We start from the raw sequence: 16479 nt of genomic DNA, 5'->3' as shown, positions 1-16479 counted from the left end.
TAAGTAGAGATCATTGCATAATGATTAATACTTTGCAAATTCAAGATAAATATTTTGATACTTCAAGTTAAATACTAACAGTTTACGAAGAACTTATTAATAATTGAGCAGTCCCTTCATGATTTTTTTAACAGTTTGTACGGATTTTTTTACAGAAAAAAAACTGCGGAGATTGTTATCAAGATCATTTTTTAAAAACCAGGGACTTCAAAATCACCAATATAGGAAGTAATTATTCTGTGGGTTTGGATCCTTATCTTTTTATTAAATCTAATAGTCAGGATGTAAAAAAACCAGGGGCTTCAAAACCACCAATATAGAAAGCAAATATTCTGTGGGTTTGAATCCTTATCTCTTTATTTAATCAAATGGTTAGGATGTAAATAAGTTTCTTATTTATACCTCATAACCTAATGTTCAAAATTTAGTGCAAGATTGCCGTGATCGAGTTTCGGTTCTTTCTCTTCCGACAATATTTTTACTTTGTTAATTCTCAATTACAATATTTTTACTTTGTTAATTCTCAATTACAATATTGCTTTCTGTCGTGAGACCAAGAACTCAACACCAAAACTGTCCTTTAGACACTTTTGAAAAAAAAAAATAGTTGCTATATATAAGACAATAAAAAATGGTAAAATATTTCTCCTAGCATTTGTTCCAGTTGTTATTTTTCAGCTTACATTTTAAGATTTTTTTTTTTTAATTTGGATCATCTTATCTTAAAATAATGTACAAAATTGATTAGATAATAGAGTAGAATTTTTAAGTTTACCAACTCTTTTTGTAAATTTAAATTTAAAATCTACCAGATTGACTTCAAATAATAAATCCAAACCGTTTTAGATTTACTAGTTGTTTGCAAAAATTGGTACGTTTTAGATTTCTTGTAATTAAATTGGCAATTTTAGATTTATTGTAATTTTGAAAGAGTTGTTACTTATTTACCGTAGAGTCATTTTTGATGTTAAATGTCTTGCGAATCTTTTTCCGAATTAATCCAAGATAAAAATGTTTTCCAAATTAAAAACATAGATATTTTTTTGTTTGTGGTAGATCCCATGAAATTTGTAAGTCCGTTTAAGTTTATGTGATCTAATCGTCCGATTTACTAATGCATATGTGGGGCCATTTTGAAGGGTTATAGGCTTATAGCTTTTGCGACAGCGGGCTCCGTTGTCTCATTAAATCTGACAGCGTGGTCCCAATCGACCAACCAGCGGCCCAAATGCACAGAGATCCGGCCCATCTTCTCGTCGCCTTTTTCCTTCCGTACTGTTCGACTCTGATATAACGGCTATCCCCAAATCCAACACTACTGACAATATTATCAGCAAATTGAACCTCAAAATTTTGATCGCAGGAACCAATTCAATATTTTATTTGCAGTAAAAGTCAATTTTATGCTTCCACGGAGCCATGTGTACTCGGACGTTTTGACTATAATACCCTTGCTCAGTCAATTGAAGTTGTCTGCTAGAGTTTCTGATCCAGTCAAAATAAGAAAAATTCTTTCAAGAAATGTCAAGGGCGAATCAGTCCAATTATATGTGGCAATACCACCATGTTATATAGATATTTCTCCCATTATTTCCAATATATCATGAAACTTAATTTATATTTATGGAAGACATGGTACACTGAAAGTTGAAGAACAGAGAGTTCAAAGTAACAACAAGAATACAACAAAAGGTCGGTTCGGCATACCGACTACAAACAGATACCAACTCTGGAACAAAACACTTTTGAGTAGCTAAAATGAAAAAACGGCTTCTATAGAGACCCGGCCCCAACCCGACCCAAAACCACTATCAAGAAAACAATAAAAAGAATTGTCAACAAAACAAATTATTATTCCCTCTCACTTCATCCATTTGTAGCTTTGCATGATCCTCTCCATTTAACAAACAGCTGGCATGTCCTTGAGCCACTTGTCAAGCGGCTTCCCGATCGAATACACAATAAAACCAATCTCTCTGAGCTTCTCTGCATCGACCACATTTCTCCCATCAAAAACATATGCTGGCTTCTGCATACTGTCGAAGATCTTCTTGTAATCCAACTTCTTGAACTCGTCCCACTCAGTCAAAATGCACACCCCGTGGGCCCCCTTGGCAGCCTCATACGCATCCCATGTCACACTCACCTGCTTCACTGCAGTCGGACTTACTGGTTGCATGTGGATTGGGTGGTCCCAATCGAACTTATTCATGGCGAGGTCACGCTGGATTTGATCCTCAGTCACTTGTGGGTCATAAATGCTAATCGATGCCTTGTCTCCCAACAAACCCTTGCACACATCAATGGCCGGTGTCTCCCTTGTATCACCGGTATCCTTCTTGAATGCAAATCCTAAAATTGCAATCTTCTTATTAGCCACGGTATTGAACATGGACGACACAACTCGGTTAACAAAGCGGCTCTTCTGGTAATCATTGATCTTGATCACCTGCTTCCAATAGTTGGCCACCTCAGGCAAACCATTGCACTCGCAAATGTACACCAAATTCAAAATATCCTTCTGGAAACACGAACCACCAAATCCGACACTCGAGTTCAAAAACTTGGGCCCGATACGTGAGTCCTTTCCCACTGCGTATGCCACCTCTGTCACATTGGCACCAGTCGCCTCACAGAGTGCTGACATGGCATTGACAGAGGAGATCCTCTGTGCGAGGAAAGCATTGGCAGCAAGCTTAGATAGCTCGGCCGACCAAAGGTTGGTGGTGATAATTCTGTCTTCTGGGACCCAGTGTGCATACACCTCCTTCAAGGCTTGCACAGCTTTTCTACCTTCGGTAGTCTCCCGACCACCAATCAGTACACGATCAGGTGCACGGAGGTCATCCATTGCCGTGCCCTCGGCAAGGAACTCAGGGTTGGAGAGGATCTGATACTTGATGCCCTTGCTGTTATGTGTCAGGATCTTCTCGATCGCCTCTGCGGTCTTAACAGGCACTGTTGACTTCTCGACCACGATTTTGTCAGACTTTGACACATCAGCAATCATGCGTGCAGCGCTTTCCCAGTATGTCAGGTCGGCAGCCTTACCTGTCGTACAATTATAGTTTATACCAGATTAGATATAGAAATTTCATGCAACTGGTACTAGTACTGTTATTGGTACCGGAACTGATACGAGCACAATACCAATACTGGTATTACTTCAGTCATATCTGTAAATCTGTAACCACGATGACATAGTGCTTAGTACTAGATATGACTACAATATTAAGAAAAAAACACTGAATTTGACTTTGGCAATGGTACAATGCATATTAATTGGTACTGATAGTGTACGGACCAGATCTGATTGATGTATGAAACCATGTCCATGCTGGTTTTTCTACCCAAAAAACCTTTCACTACAAACTTCTATTCTTTCTCTTATTATTTCTGGTTTGGTGCTATATCAGTTGGTAAAGTACCAGTATGTACAGACGCCACTGGTATAAAACCAGTAATGTTTCATCAAGCTATTACCTGCACCGAGACCACGGGTCTTGGTAGGGGTATTAACGGAAACAAAGATGATATCGGCCTCAGCTACGTGCTTCTCGACATCGGTGCTGAAGAAGAGGTTACGGTCGCGGCACTCCTTGACAACCTCATCCAAACCTGGTTCATAGATCGGGAGCACATCACTGTTCCATGCAGCAATTCGCGCAGTTGATATGTCAACCACCGCCACTTCTATCTCAGGGCACTTCAGTGCTATCATTGCCATTGTGGGCCCGCCCACGTACCCCGCCCCAATGCAACATATCTTAACCATTTTTGCTGTTTCACTTTCTGATGTCACCTGACAGATAAAGAAAAATTTGTGTTTTTAACAAAAAGCAAAAGAAAATAAGATGTGAAGTGAATGATTGCAGGATCATCCCAATTTAACTGACAGATTAAAATTTTAGAACTGAGAATAATCTGAAATCTTTAACATGAGTGAGATCTGATACTAAAAGGCAAATAAAGTAAAATGAATTAGTGAGATCTGACACAACTTTGTGTTCTAAACATAACTAGAGTGATCAGAACTTTAAGTGATCTAATTGAGCATCTTAATCAAGTAAATGCCCAACATAACTGGCTTAGTTTAGAATTTGCCTAAAACAAAGGCCAGACCATCCCAAGAAACCATAAAAAGAAAAGATCCAAGTAAGAACATATATAGTACTCAATGCATATTTGATACAGAAAGCTGTAAAAATTACCTGGAAGTTGTTTCAGATCCAAATTTGGAGCTAGAAAGAGATTGTAGAGAGAGAGAGAGAGAGAGAGAGAGAGAGAGAGAGAGGGGGTTACTTGTGAATGGAAGAGAAGGTGGCAAGGGGTATCTCTATAAATACCCGAGAGAAGAAAAGAAAAGCAGTGTTTGGAGGGATATTTTACAGTTTTGCTGATTAATACGCGCTTAAAATTAAATATTTGTCAGGGGGTACGAGAAAAAAGGGTGCTGGGGTAGGAACTAGGAAGCAAGGATTGAAGGTCGGTCGGTCAGCGTGATAGTCTGAAAGCCCACATGCTTCGCTGCTCTCTTCTCAATTCTCATCTATTAACACGTTTTCAAGCAAACCTTTTTCCCTTTTCTTCTCCTAATTTTTTTATTTGTTTCTTTATTTTTTATTATTATTATTATTATTATTACTATTACTGTTACTATTACTGTTACTACTATTATTTTATCAGACGCTGCTCTTAATTTATTTATTTTTAATTTAAAACTGTAGGTATTTTCATTAATCAGGACAAACCAATTATATGTAGTTTTGTATCAATATATATAACATCTGTACCAATACATTAAATATTACAACTAATACCCCTTTACAATAGTAGACAAAAAAAATCAGAAAAAAAAAAAAAAACCAAAACCAAAAGTTTCTGCGCTCAAATAAGTAGATATTGAGCCTGCAGGATTTTCTGTGCTTTGTACCAATATATATAACATCTGTACCAATATATTAAATATTACAACTAAAACCCCTTTACAATAGTAGACAAGAAAAATTAGAAAAAGAAAGCAGAACCAAAAGTTTCTGCGCTCAGATAAGTAGATATTGAGCCTTCCGGATTTTCTGTGCTTGTGCTCAGATTGGTAGGTTGTGAGTCTGCATAATTTCTTGTCGTTAGCATAAAACAGTGTTGTTGTAATCGAGACGAGACAGGGGCATCTAGGCGAGCCTTCGTGCTCAAATGAGGTTTGTGCCTGAATTATTTAGCAGAAAACATAGAGAAAGGAGATAGGAAGAAGGGAGGAGAAGAAGGAGACAACGGTAGTGCAACATCATCATCATCGTCATTAACCATAAAACATGTACCTTATTTATATATATTGTACAGACTAGAGAAGATGTGAAGCGAATTCACATCACCTCCATCCGAACCCGGAGAGTCGAAAGGAATGAAGAGCAGTGACCAGATCCGTTAAGCGAGACGGAAGCACATGCTCTAATAGACGAGGCGGAGCGAGGAGCGATAACACCACTCGAATGAGAAGATAGACGATGCAACTGGAACGGAAGGAGGGAAGGGCGGACAGCGGAAGACTGAGCAAATTGATCGACTCTCAAAACTACAATTTTGAGTCGCCTCAAATATCGCCAAGGCGATATCCTCGAGGCTGTTGCGGAGTTCCGCTGCTCTTAATTTTTCCTAAGACTATGCTCCAGACGGGGAGATGCAGAGAGAGGGAACGACGAATTCATTGTGTGGAGGTGAGAGACCACGAAATCAAAAGGAAGAATCGGAGAGGGAGCGGAACAGAAGGGAACGAGTCCCCTTTCTTTCTTTTAATAAATTATTTTTTTTTCTGATTTTGAAGCACACTTTAAATGGAACAAAAGAAATTTACTATCCTAATTTTTTTACAGTTAGATTGTACTTTTTTTCTAGTGTTCTAATTACTTGGTTGAAAAAAAAATATATTCTTATCAATTTATGAACAAGCTATATTTGAAGTACTATTAAGAAAAATTGTCCTCTTTGTTATGTAACGATCCACCAAACAAGAGAGCAAATTACTTTTTCTCAAATAAGAAAAGAGAGAGAACAAAGTACATGCTCAATATATATGCAACAAAAATCAAGCTCTATAAAACATGTATATTGAGTTGGACTACGGTGTTTTATGAACTAAAGAGTGTTTTATTTCACATTTATATTTTGCAATTTTAAAGTTCAAAATATCGATCCGAATTGTTCAAGTTGATATCCATATTAAATATGTTTGGAGACCAAATTTTACCTTTCTATAAACCTTTTGTTGTTTTTTTTAGAATTTTTTAAAATCACCTTTTTAAAAAAATTGTGGACCATAAAATATCGGTAATTAAAAAAAATTCAGAAAATGTGAAATTCAGTCTCCAAGTATAATTTAATATGGAGATCAACTTGAATGGTTTAAATTGATGTTTTAAACTTTAAAATCACAAAATATAAATATAAAATAAAGCACTCGCTTTACTTCATGAAGCACTATAGTCCAACTCCCTATATATTTCCTTTTTGTAAAAAAAAAAAAAAAAATTAAGCTCTGAAGGCTTCAATTTTATTTCCTTTTTTATTTTAGTAAATAAATGAAATACAAGCAATGTAGAGAGAGAGAGAGGGAGGGAGAAGCCTATTGTTTTAACCTTTAATTACTGTCAGCTTCGTAGTAATTAATTTGATATGGACGGGAGTATTTTTTTTTCCTTAAACTTGACTTTCAAAAGGTTTGTGTGTGCGTGTGTGTGTGTTTTATAGTAATTAATTTGATATGGAACAGAAGTAAATAATTAAATTTGACATGGACAGAAGTAATTAATTAGATCAGTGTCTCAGTCACTGGCAGTTGAAGAAGTCAACAGTTTGGTCCAGCATTTGATTTACTGTATCATTAAATATATATAGCGTATCATGTAACGAGTCAAGCAAGGCATGTGGGGTCTAGTGCCAGAGACCCACAACACATCAAATACTCTTACTAATGAAAATAAGACAATACTGTGTACTGTAAATTAGACCCGTTGGCGATGACTGTGTGGTTTTGAAGACTAAAATATACATATTCTAATTAGAGTTCACTTATTAAAGAGTCCAACATTTTTTTTTCTATTTTTATTTGTTAATTATAGTTACTTAATTAGAGTAGAATTATGTGTCATTTACAATTAATTCAATGGTTTTCAGAGTTAAGCTCGTCAAAGAACTTGATGGGCTGAAAAACACCATAGTTCTACTCTTATAATTAAATATATTTTAAATAAAATACATAAATTATTAAGAATGATGCTAGTGTGTGCTAGGCTTCTCAAAAGAGCTGAGTGAGTTTAACTTCAAAATCTATCTGATTAATTCAAACGAAACATTCAAATTTTTTAAACCAATATATTTCACAAGTGATGTATATACATGTTGAATCATTATTTATATAAATGTATATAAATATATAAAATAGGTAATCTATAATGATTAATAACTTTGTATTTTAAATTTAAATATAAAATACAAAAAATAAATAAATAATGGAGAATTGAGTGGACACAATTAAGTGAGTGAACAACCTGTATTTTTCTTCTAATTAGTAGTCAATTAACTACTCCGGTAATAAAGTACATCTTATTGGGAACATGGCTGCTATTTAATTAATAGTAACAGGTTGCCAACTAGAGAGGCCTCAATACAATTATCATAATATAATATTAGTATATTAGGTTGACTGGGGATAGTGTGTCATGGAATAAGTAAAGCACAATTCTATTCAAGGCAATCAGTTCAATCTATGCCTTTCATTCTCATTATGATGTGTGAATGGTTTTTGATCCAGCGGTTCAAATTTATTGCTATTTTTTTTAGAGGAAGTTGAGTTCTTTAATTTATGATTTCAGTTTGGGAGGGGAAGTTATAACCTTTTAAAAAAATAATTTTATTTCCAGTTATTCCAAACTTATCAAATTCTCACAAATGAGACTTCAAAAATAAAATTTTCGTACAGCAATTTTATAAAAGAACAATTATCCTTTATTTTTCTCAAAACATATTTTGAATTGAAATAAGTTATGAAAATATATATTGGAAATATATTTTTTTAAAGCATGTTTCTTTATACATATTTCTTTTTTCCTTATTTTTTTGGAGCGCTTTGACAACTGGTTGTGTATATTGTTGTACAGAGATGACTTGAAAGTTATATATTTTTTTTAATGAGAAATGTAGGAGTTAAACTCTCAGATTTCATATATGAGACACTAGTGATGTCAATTTTACAAAGTTTTTGAAAAATAAAAGTAGGTATGAAAATAAAGGTTTATTTACATTTCAGTAAGGAATTTTAAAATAAGAAGCTGCTTAGTTTATTTGTTATGCTCAATCTATTCCAACTCTGTTAGCAAATCAGGTAGAAAATTTAGCCATCAGTTCAGCCTTCAACCGCTGATTTGAAAGTTATATATATAAAATCACACATATACATTTAAGAAGAAAGAAAATAACTTAAAACTGGAAAAGTATGACAAGCAGTAAGTAAGCATCACACATTTATTTCATAAACAAGAAAATGTTTCAATCATGGTTTACCAACCCTAGGCATAACAAACAATAAACGGCCTATTTTCAAATTAATAATTGACAGCAATTGATAGACCCACCAAACCATATAATTTAGCCCCTGTTTGTCTGTGAAGAAAGGTCCCAATAGCAACTTTCACCTTATATTATTATTATTATTATTATTATTATTATTTACTATACAGAGGAGGAATTAATAATTCAGTAGGAAACTACTTTTGTGAATGGGACCTGGAAACCAAATTCTTCTAATTGAATCCAATTCCTGGACTTGATTCATGCATGTTTAAATCACATCATGATGTATTTCAATTCAAATATTATATTAGGTCATGCTCCTTCCGAGGCGGCGAAATTCCGGGGTTTTTTTCTTCTTCCTTCTGGACTTTTTCTTCTATAATAACTAAACAAATTCTTTTTTCCTCCTTATTTTTAGAAAAAAAGAAAATCATCTATTTTTCTTGATTCTATCTCTCAATAATACATGTATATGACTTTCATCTCTCACCGTGACCTTATCTGTATTCTCAAGACTTCTGTCTCTCCACTCCGGCGGGGGCAGAGAACAATCCCACAGTCGTGAATCCGACTCATAAAATTGTAGTATGTCATCTCTCTAATGAGATATATCGTATGATATGTTACTAATTAAGAATTTTTTTGCGAATAAAAGACGACCTACTCTAATTTTATATATTAATAAAAGGAGAATTAAATGGATAAAAATCTATTAGAATGATTTTAAATGACAAATTCAAACTACTGAAATTGATTTATTTCACCAGTGATGCGTTTGTATGTGAAATTTATAATTTCTCGAATTAATTTAGTATAAAATCAAGCAGTAAAATTAGAAGGTTTTTAAGTTATTTATAATACGTTTATTTTTTTATACTAAATTAATTCGAAAATTTATAAATTTAACATGTAAACGTATAATTCATAAAGGATATCAGTTCTAACGGTATAGATTCATAATTTGAAGTCAATCCAATAGATTTTGAAGTTGAACTTGCTGCAAAAAAAAAACTTATTGAACATAAAAACACTCTAGTTCTACTATCCAATCAATCAAATCAAGAGATGCATAAACAACTTTGTTTCGAAATTGCATAAATCCTCCTTTTTCCTTCTCTCCAATCCAATCAATCAAGCAAGAGAGGTGTTTCTTTAGATTGATTTAAGCTATCCAAACATCTTCAGCAGGATTTTTTATTGGTAGAAATTATTAAAAAAGTAATGAGAGAAACATAAAGAGTGTGCTTGTTTTGTTATGTACAGAAAGACCGATAAAATGTGTACCGATCTAAACTTTATATTTTATTTTTTTATTCATATAGATACAAAAGTTGAGCCCATATTGTAACTTCTGATGAAAATGATGGCACAAATCAGTTTTTATATTAATTAAATAGTGTGGGCTCCACTTTTTATTGTATAAAAAGCTCTGTCAAAGAAAAAAAATCAGTTTGGATCGGTAAAATTTTTACCGATCAAAACTTAACATATTTTTTTGATAGGTATAAATTTTACCGATTTTTCTACTTATAAAATTCTAACAGTAATCTTTCTATTTCTCTCTCTACTTTTTTTAATATTTTCTACAGATAAAAATTCTCCATCTTCATAATCTCTATTTTTAATGAAAAAAATTATTAAGTATAACACTTTTATATTTGTACCTTTCTTCAAAATACATAAAAGTTTACTTGAGCTTCAAATCTTAAAAAATAAAAATGCCTGCCCTAGAAATTTTCTTCTTCTATTTCTATTTTTTTTTTCAGAAAACTTATAAAAAATATACTTTTTTTTTGAGATAAAAATATACTTAATATTCAAAATTATGTCTTATTCAAATAATTCGTCTCATCCTACTAATTATTTTAGCTAACCCCTTACTATTTAATTGATCCCATAAGAGAGCTTATCAAACCTTTTTTTTAGTATAGGTTGGAGGTCAAACCACCTAGTTATTTAATATCCTTATTATTACAACAAATGATTTTTTCCATCTGAGTTTCAAACCCATAACTTCTCGCATAGAGATCATGTGTATTTACCATTAGACCAAAAATTAATTCTCACATCTTATCAAATCTTCCAAATACTTGACACCCAGATAGAAATCACATCCTGTCAAATACCTGATAAGGGAATCTTTTACAATTACTAGATCTGGACCATTCTTTTTAACTTGGCACGAATCTCAAAGCCCAATAATACTGCCATCCATGGTAACCTGAATTCCAAACCAGTTGAGATTTAATCTCAAACCATAAAGTAAGAGTAATCTTCTGCAATACCTGAGAGGATACAGATTCAGATAGAAAAGGGGTAAGCAGCCTACTCCTGAACTTTAAATAATAATGATATTTTGATCAAATAAATTAAGATTTATAATAAGTTGATAAAAATCCTGACTATGATCATGAGCACCACAACTGATGGGAACTATTGTCATAATCTATGGTCGACATAATTATTTTATCATTTCCCTTTGTTTCTAAGTTTTAAATCAATCTAACTCAGTTGATAAAGTTCTTCAAAAAGATTCAAACGAATCTGAAACAGTCAGTAGTGAGCTCCACACTTTACACTCCAACAATCATCCACCAACGCACATGCAGAGATCTTTTTCTATAAAAAAATCTAATCATTTTGATCATATTAGCAGAAAATAATGACAAAGAATAAAAGTGTATAGTACACACAGTTGGTAATAATCATGATTTCATGTTATTTGATTGCAGTTGGCATTTTCAAAGTTGTGTATTTTTATTTCAAATCTACATATGAGATCACTTTTCAACCAATTTTGTGGTTCTTTCTTAATCACCAAAACAAAAGAAATTAGGTGCACTTGTATTGTATGCATTGAAATTTGAAAACTACCAAACAAAGCTTCCAACTACCCATAAACAATTTTGCATTGCCTATTTGGACATCTGACCAAATATTAGCATTTCTTTTCTTTTTTTCCTTTACAAAAGATTTTTTTTCTTTTAAACGTCAGAATTAAGTTTCTTTGTTTTATGTGAGATGTTAGAATTTTTTAGTGCACAAATATAAAAAATATTATATGTTGAGTATGATTTGGTAAAATTAAATCACAAAGGTATATCTTAAAACCATCTATGAATGGTAAGAGTTTAAATGTCTCCATCTTTATCACTTTGCTATATAATTTTATTTTTAGAACTTTGATAATTCAATATTTAAAACTCAAATATTAAATAAAATCTTCAAATATAATCTATATTTTTATATCCACACAAAAAAGTTACACCGTCTTAATTTTGTTCTGACTAACATGGAGGATGTAGATAATTTCCGGTCGTTGATGTTTTAAGTTATCGATTTCTATAAAAAAATTTTGAAAATATCATAAATTTATGCACAAATAGAGAAAATAATATAGATTATGTCTGATAATTTTGTTTTATAAATGATTTAAATTTAGAGTTATTAAAGTTCAATAAAACTAAAAGCATGAGAAAGGTATGAAAAATAACAATAATGTGAATCCTCCTCTATTTGAATTTCAACTTCAAACTCTATGGAAGTGACGCTTTACTAACTTAAAATGTTTATTATTGGGCAAAATAGGTACAAATTTAAATTTATGAAAAATATTTGTGAGTTTAACTCAAAATATTATAGTATTAGACCCAAATGACAAACTTAAATTGTTGGTCTTGATCTACTTGATGAACTAAACATTTTCCTCTAAAATTTTATTCCAAGTTTCTTTTCTCAAGTGGTTGTTAATTATTCAAAAATGAATGAAACAAAAATAATTCAATTTTCAACATCTTGTTACTATATAAAATAAACTCAAAGAATGAAAAAGATTTACGGTTCAAATTTATTACTTGAAATCAATTAAACTATAAATCATCAATAAGGTTAAATTTATACAGACTTTATTTTTATTTTATTTTTTGTCAATCACAGTAGAGAGAAATTATTAAATTCGGACATACATAAATAGAAAGAGTGTCTTGTTTCTAAAAAATATAAAAAAATTTGACTTATTGAGTCCGATTCAAAATATATAGATCTGACTCAATGGTCTAAATTCAAATATTTTGCTTTTCTAAGATCATCTGTGGACTAGAGCTTGAATCTCCTCTAATTGGTTGGTATGGATCCAAACTCCAAAAAAAAAAAAAATGAATCAGAATTATTGAGTCGGATCTATAATATTTGGATCGAATTCAGCAAACCTGATCTTTCTATCTTTGTTGGAAATAAGACATTCTTTTTATTTTCGTACGTCTGATTTTAATAATTTCAACAGATAAAAAAATTCTGAGAGTAAATGATCTAGAAATTTCTTTTATGTAAAGAGATAAATATATGTAACTGAGACACTCCAAAAAAAAAATCTAGTACAAAGAACCACCCTATGAATATTCTAAATATAAAACCAACAAAAAGTTGGGACCGTTGTACTGAGATTTATTTATTTTCCCCTCTTTTTTTTGTGTTTATTGTTTAAGCAAGAGAGATGTAAGATGTTACTTTGAGTGACAAAAAAGAAACAGAACGCATCGACCGACACACTTAAAAACCCACACACTTTTCATCTGCCTTTTCTTCTCTCTCTCTTCTCTTTTTTCGTTTTATAAAATTGAAGCAGAGCAAAAATAGGGTTGGTGACATTGCCACCGAATGAGGACCCCACATGCAATGGAACCGTACTCATACGCAACGCATTAATATTCTATCAGAGAAAAATATATATTGTAAAAATTCAAAAGTATCATTGTAAGGAGAGATCTTGAGAGTAATTATGTTTGTTTATACAATTGTAGATCACAAAGGAGAAGGCCTTTTTTTGTGTTGCTGTGTTGGTAATTATATTTCGGTATAATATATTCGCCGTGCACTCTGAGGCGGATTCAGAATTTCTGTCAAGATAGAGAACTAATTGGATTTAAGTAGCTAATTGGATTCAAACTTATTAATTTATCGGATACACAATTACAACTCAATCATCATAACTATGTTTATTAAAAATATATTATAGTCATGAAATCGATTGACACCATATTGAAATATTTTTTTCTATGCTAATTAAAAATTCATTTGACATAGTTTAAAGTGGAATTGTTCTTAGCAAATTAGCAAATTGAAGTTAAAACTTAGATAAAATTGATTGACACCATATTGAAATATTTTTTTCTATACTAATTAAAAATTTGTTTGACATAGTTTAAAGTGGAATTGTTCTTAGCAAATTAGCAAATTGAAGTTAAAACTTAGATAAAATTGATTGACACCATATTGAAATATTTTTTTCTATACTAATTAAAAATTCGTTTGATATAGTTTAAAGTGGAACTGTTCTTAGCAAATTAGCAAATTAAAGTTAAAACTTAGATAAAAAATTTAACTGAAATATATGTATTGAATAATAAAATGTTCAGAAAGTTCTGCCATCTGATTTCCTTAGAATTATAATGATAGGTTTCATCGTCAGAAATTTCTTATTCTCTTCTTCTCCCTCATTATATTTACGAAATAGAACATCACAGTTATAAAAAATATATATTCAAAATCGAGCAAAGCACGAAAGAAATAAGTTCAAGAATCAGACTAGCTTAAGCTAGAGATAGGCACTACATCGTTTCAGAAGTAGGCACACTGAATAATTAGTACTGGATCGAAAATAAAATTTCAAATTTAGAAGTAGGCATGTGGTTTTTCATGTGCTGCATGAAGCCGAAACTGTTCTGTTAAAATCTTTACCCAGGATATGGATACATGTGGTTTTTCAAATATAAATCTTCGACTATTTGATTAATTTTGTTTAAACGATTACTTGTGACAAAAAAAAAATAAAAGAATTCGTACGAAATATTTACAACATGTGGAAGTTGCTTCTTTGATTGGCGACGATTCCTTGTTACATTGACCTTATTTAAATTTCGATTATTTTATTGGTCCTCGATTAATTCACCAGTAAATTTATTTTTCCAACCACGAGGCATTGACCTTACAAACTTGTTTTCCCCCCTATTTATTTATTTATTTACTTCCAAGACTGTGATATTACTTCTGGCATAGTATAAAAAAAAGGAAACAGATTACCTGCTCTCGGGGTGCAGGAAAATCCTGCCCCCTCAGTCACTGCGGGGTGGGACCGAATTTAGGATTTAGAGGTTTAGGATTTAGAGGGTCCACCAACAGTGACTCTGGGGGCAGGAAATTCCTGCCCGGCGATTCAATCCCTAAAAAAAATAAAAATAAAGGACAAAAAGTATCATAAAAAGTCAGTACAAATTAACAAGCCAGGTTAAAAAATATTTATTTATTTATTTAAAATTCTGACAGAGACTGTCAGGTTGAAAAAATTAAAATTGTTATTTCGCGTAATTTCACTATGCTGAAATTATATCAAACACCATATAAATATAGTAATATATTTATTTATTTGTTTACAATTGAATGTTTCTAAAAACATTTGTTGACTAATATTATGTAACAGCTTGTTTATCGATACAATTCCTTAAGAAGCTTTCAACCAAAATAAAAAAAATTGTAATATAAAATATAATTTTATCGAAGCAAACAAGTATAGGATAGGACAATGCAACATCAACAACAACAGCAACAGCAACAACAATGACATTTTGGGGTTTCAAGGAATTTGAGGTATTTATTTTGGATCGGACGGATAAAATATAATCCAGCTTTATTATTAATTTTGGACAATTCATTTAGATAGTTGAAATTAAAATGAACGGTTTTAATTTAGTTGAAACTTTCAAGAAGACCGTTCAAACAGAGGGGCTTTGAATCCTTCTTGTGCTCCAAAATATCTATTTATTGAACAATAATGACTATTATTGAACCGGTCTATGGTACTACGCACAGGAAAGATTGATATGTAATATGTATCAATATTTTCATTTTCAAAATCCTAACGGTTGATCAGATTTTCATATGAATATATACTTGCAGACTGAATTTTATATTTTTCTAAGATAGATAGAAAATCATTGTTTTCATATCTGAAAATTTATTTACTATTTTTAAGATAGGTAGAAAATCACAATCTTTTAGAATTTTTTTTTACTATTTTTAGATCAAGGGATTTTTCTATCTATCTCAAAAAAAAAAAATAGTTAAAAAACTCTAAAAAATTTAAAATTCGGTTTGCAAGTACATATTCATATAGAGATTATGTTGAATGGTTCGGATTGACGGTTAGAATTTTAAAAATAAAAATATTAATCCGTATTACGGACCAACCTGTACCACACACAGTGCCATAGACACACTCATACAAATAAATCGAATGAATGATAGAATCTATAAACTAAATAATAAAATACATATGTTATTTGAGTTGAAATCAGTTTCAAGGTTCAGTCTCTGTTAAATTTTATTATTTGTGACTCTCTTGTTATTAATTTTTTCGGTTCAGCAATTAGTCAAATTTTATATGTCAATAAAGTTTATGAAATGAATAATGATGCCATTACAACGAATTTGTTTATTAATAATAGTAACAACGAATATATCTTTATATCAGCTTTGAAAATTATTTGTTTATTACTTGTATGATCAAATTGTTAGTTTTTATTTTATTATGTGGCGTATGTTATTAATGTGCATCAATTTCATTTACAAAATTAATAAAAAGACATCTGAATTTTTGATGAAAAAATTCATATTGCTATTTATAAATTATACTGCTCTCAAAGGTTGTCTGAGAGTTATTAAATCATTATTCTATTATTTGGACGCACTCGGATGGAAAACTATGTCCACTTATTTTACTAAAAGTAAGAAGTAAAAGAAAACGTCTAAGGTCTCCATCACCACGTCTGAGGAAAACCATTGAAGATCAGTATTTACGTTTCCGCTTAACAATGTCGTTACTCCATAACTATAAGATTTAAATTTATTTGCTATTTTATT

The 16479-nt window shown here is 31.5% G+C and overlaps 1 protein-coding gene across 1 annotated transcript; it reads right to left on the bottom strand.

Moving 5' to 3' along the window:
- Positions 1 to 1599: 1599 nt before the first annotated feature.
- LOC144574171 (UDP-glucose 6-dehydrogenase 4) lies at positions 1600 to 3859 on the bottom strand. Its single transcript, XM_078324055.1, has 2 exons — positions 3484 to 3859; positions 1600 to 3051 (listed from the first exon to the last, which is right to left on the bottom strand). Exons 1-2 carry the CDS (start codon positions 3773 to 3775, stop codon positions 1901 to 1903), a joined length of 1443 nt encoding a protein of 480 aa, XP_078180181.1. The 5' UTR covers positions 3776 to 3859; the 3' UTR covers positions 1600 to 1900.
- Between the last annotated feature and the right edge of the window lie 12620 nt (positions 3860 to 16479).

Source organism: Carex rostrata, chromosome 22, assembly GCF_964058835.1.
Source record: "Carex rostrata chromosome 22, lpCarRost1.2, whole genome shotgun sequence".
Lineage (NCBI taxonomy): Eukaryota > Viridiplantae > Streptophyta > Magnoliopsida > Poales > Cyperaceae > Carex > Carex rostrata.
This window is presented reverse-complemented; position numbering and strand designations above follow the sequence as displayed.

Excerpts from the sequence above, each read along its gene's own strand:
- LOC144574171 (XM_078324055.1), bottom strand. The coding sequence starts at position 3,775 with ATGGTTAAGATATGTTGCATTGGGGCGGGGTACGTGGGCGGGCCCACA. Across the intron at positions 3,052-3,483 it reads GACCCGTGGTCTCGGTGCAG|GTAAGGCTGCCGACCTGACA; the intron begins GTAATAGCTTGA and ends ATTGTACGACAG.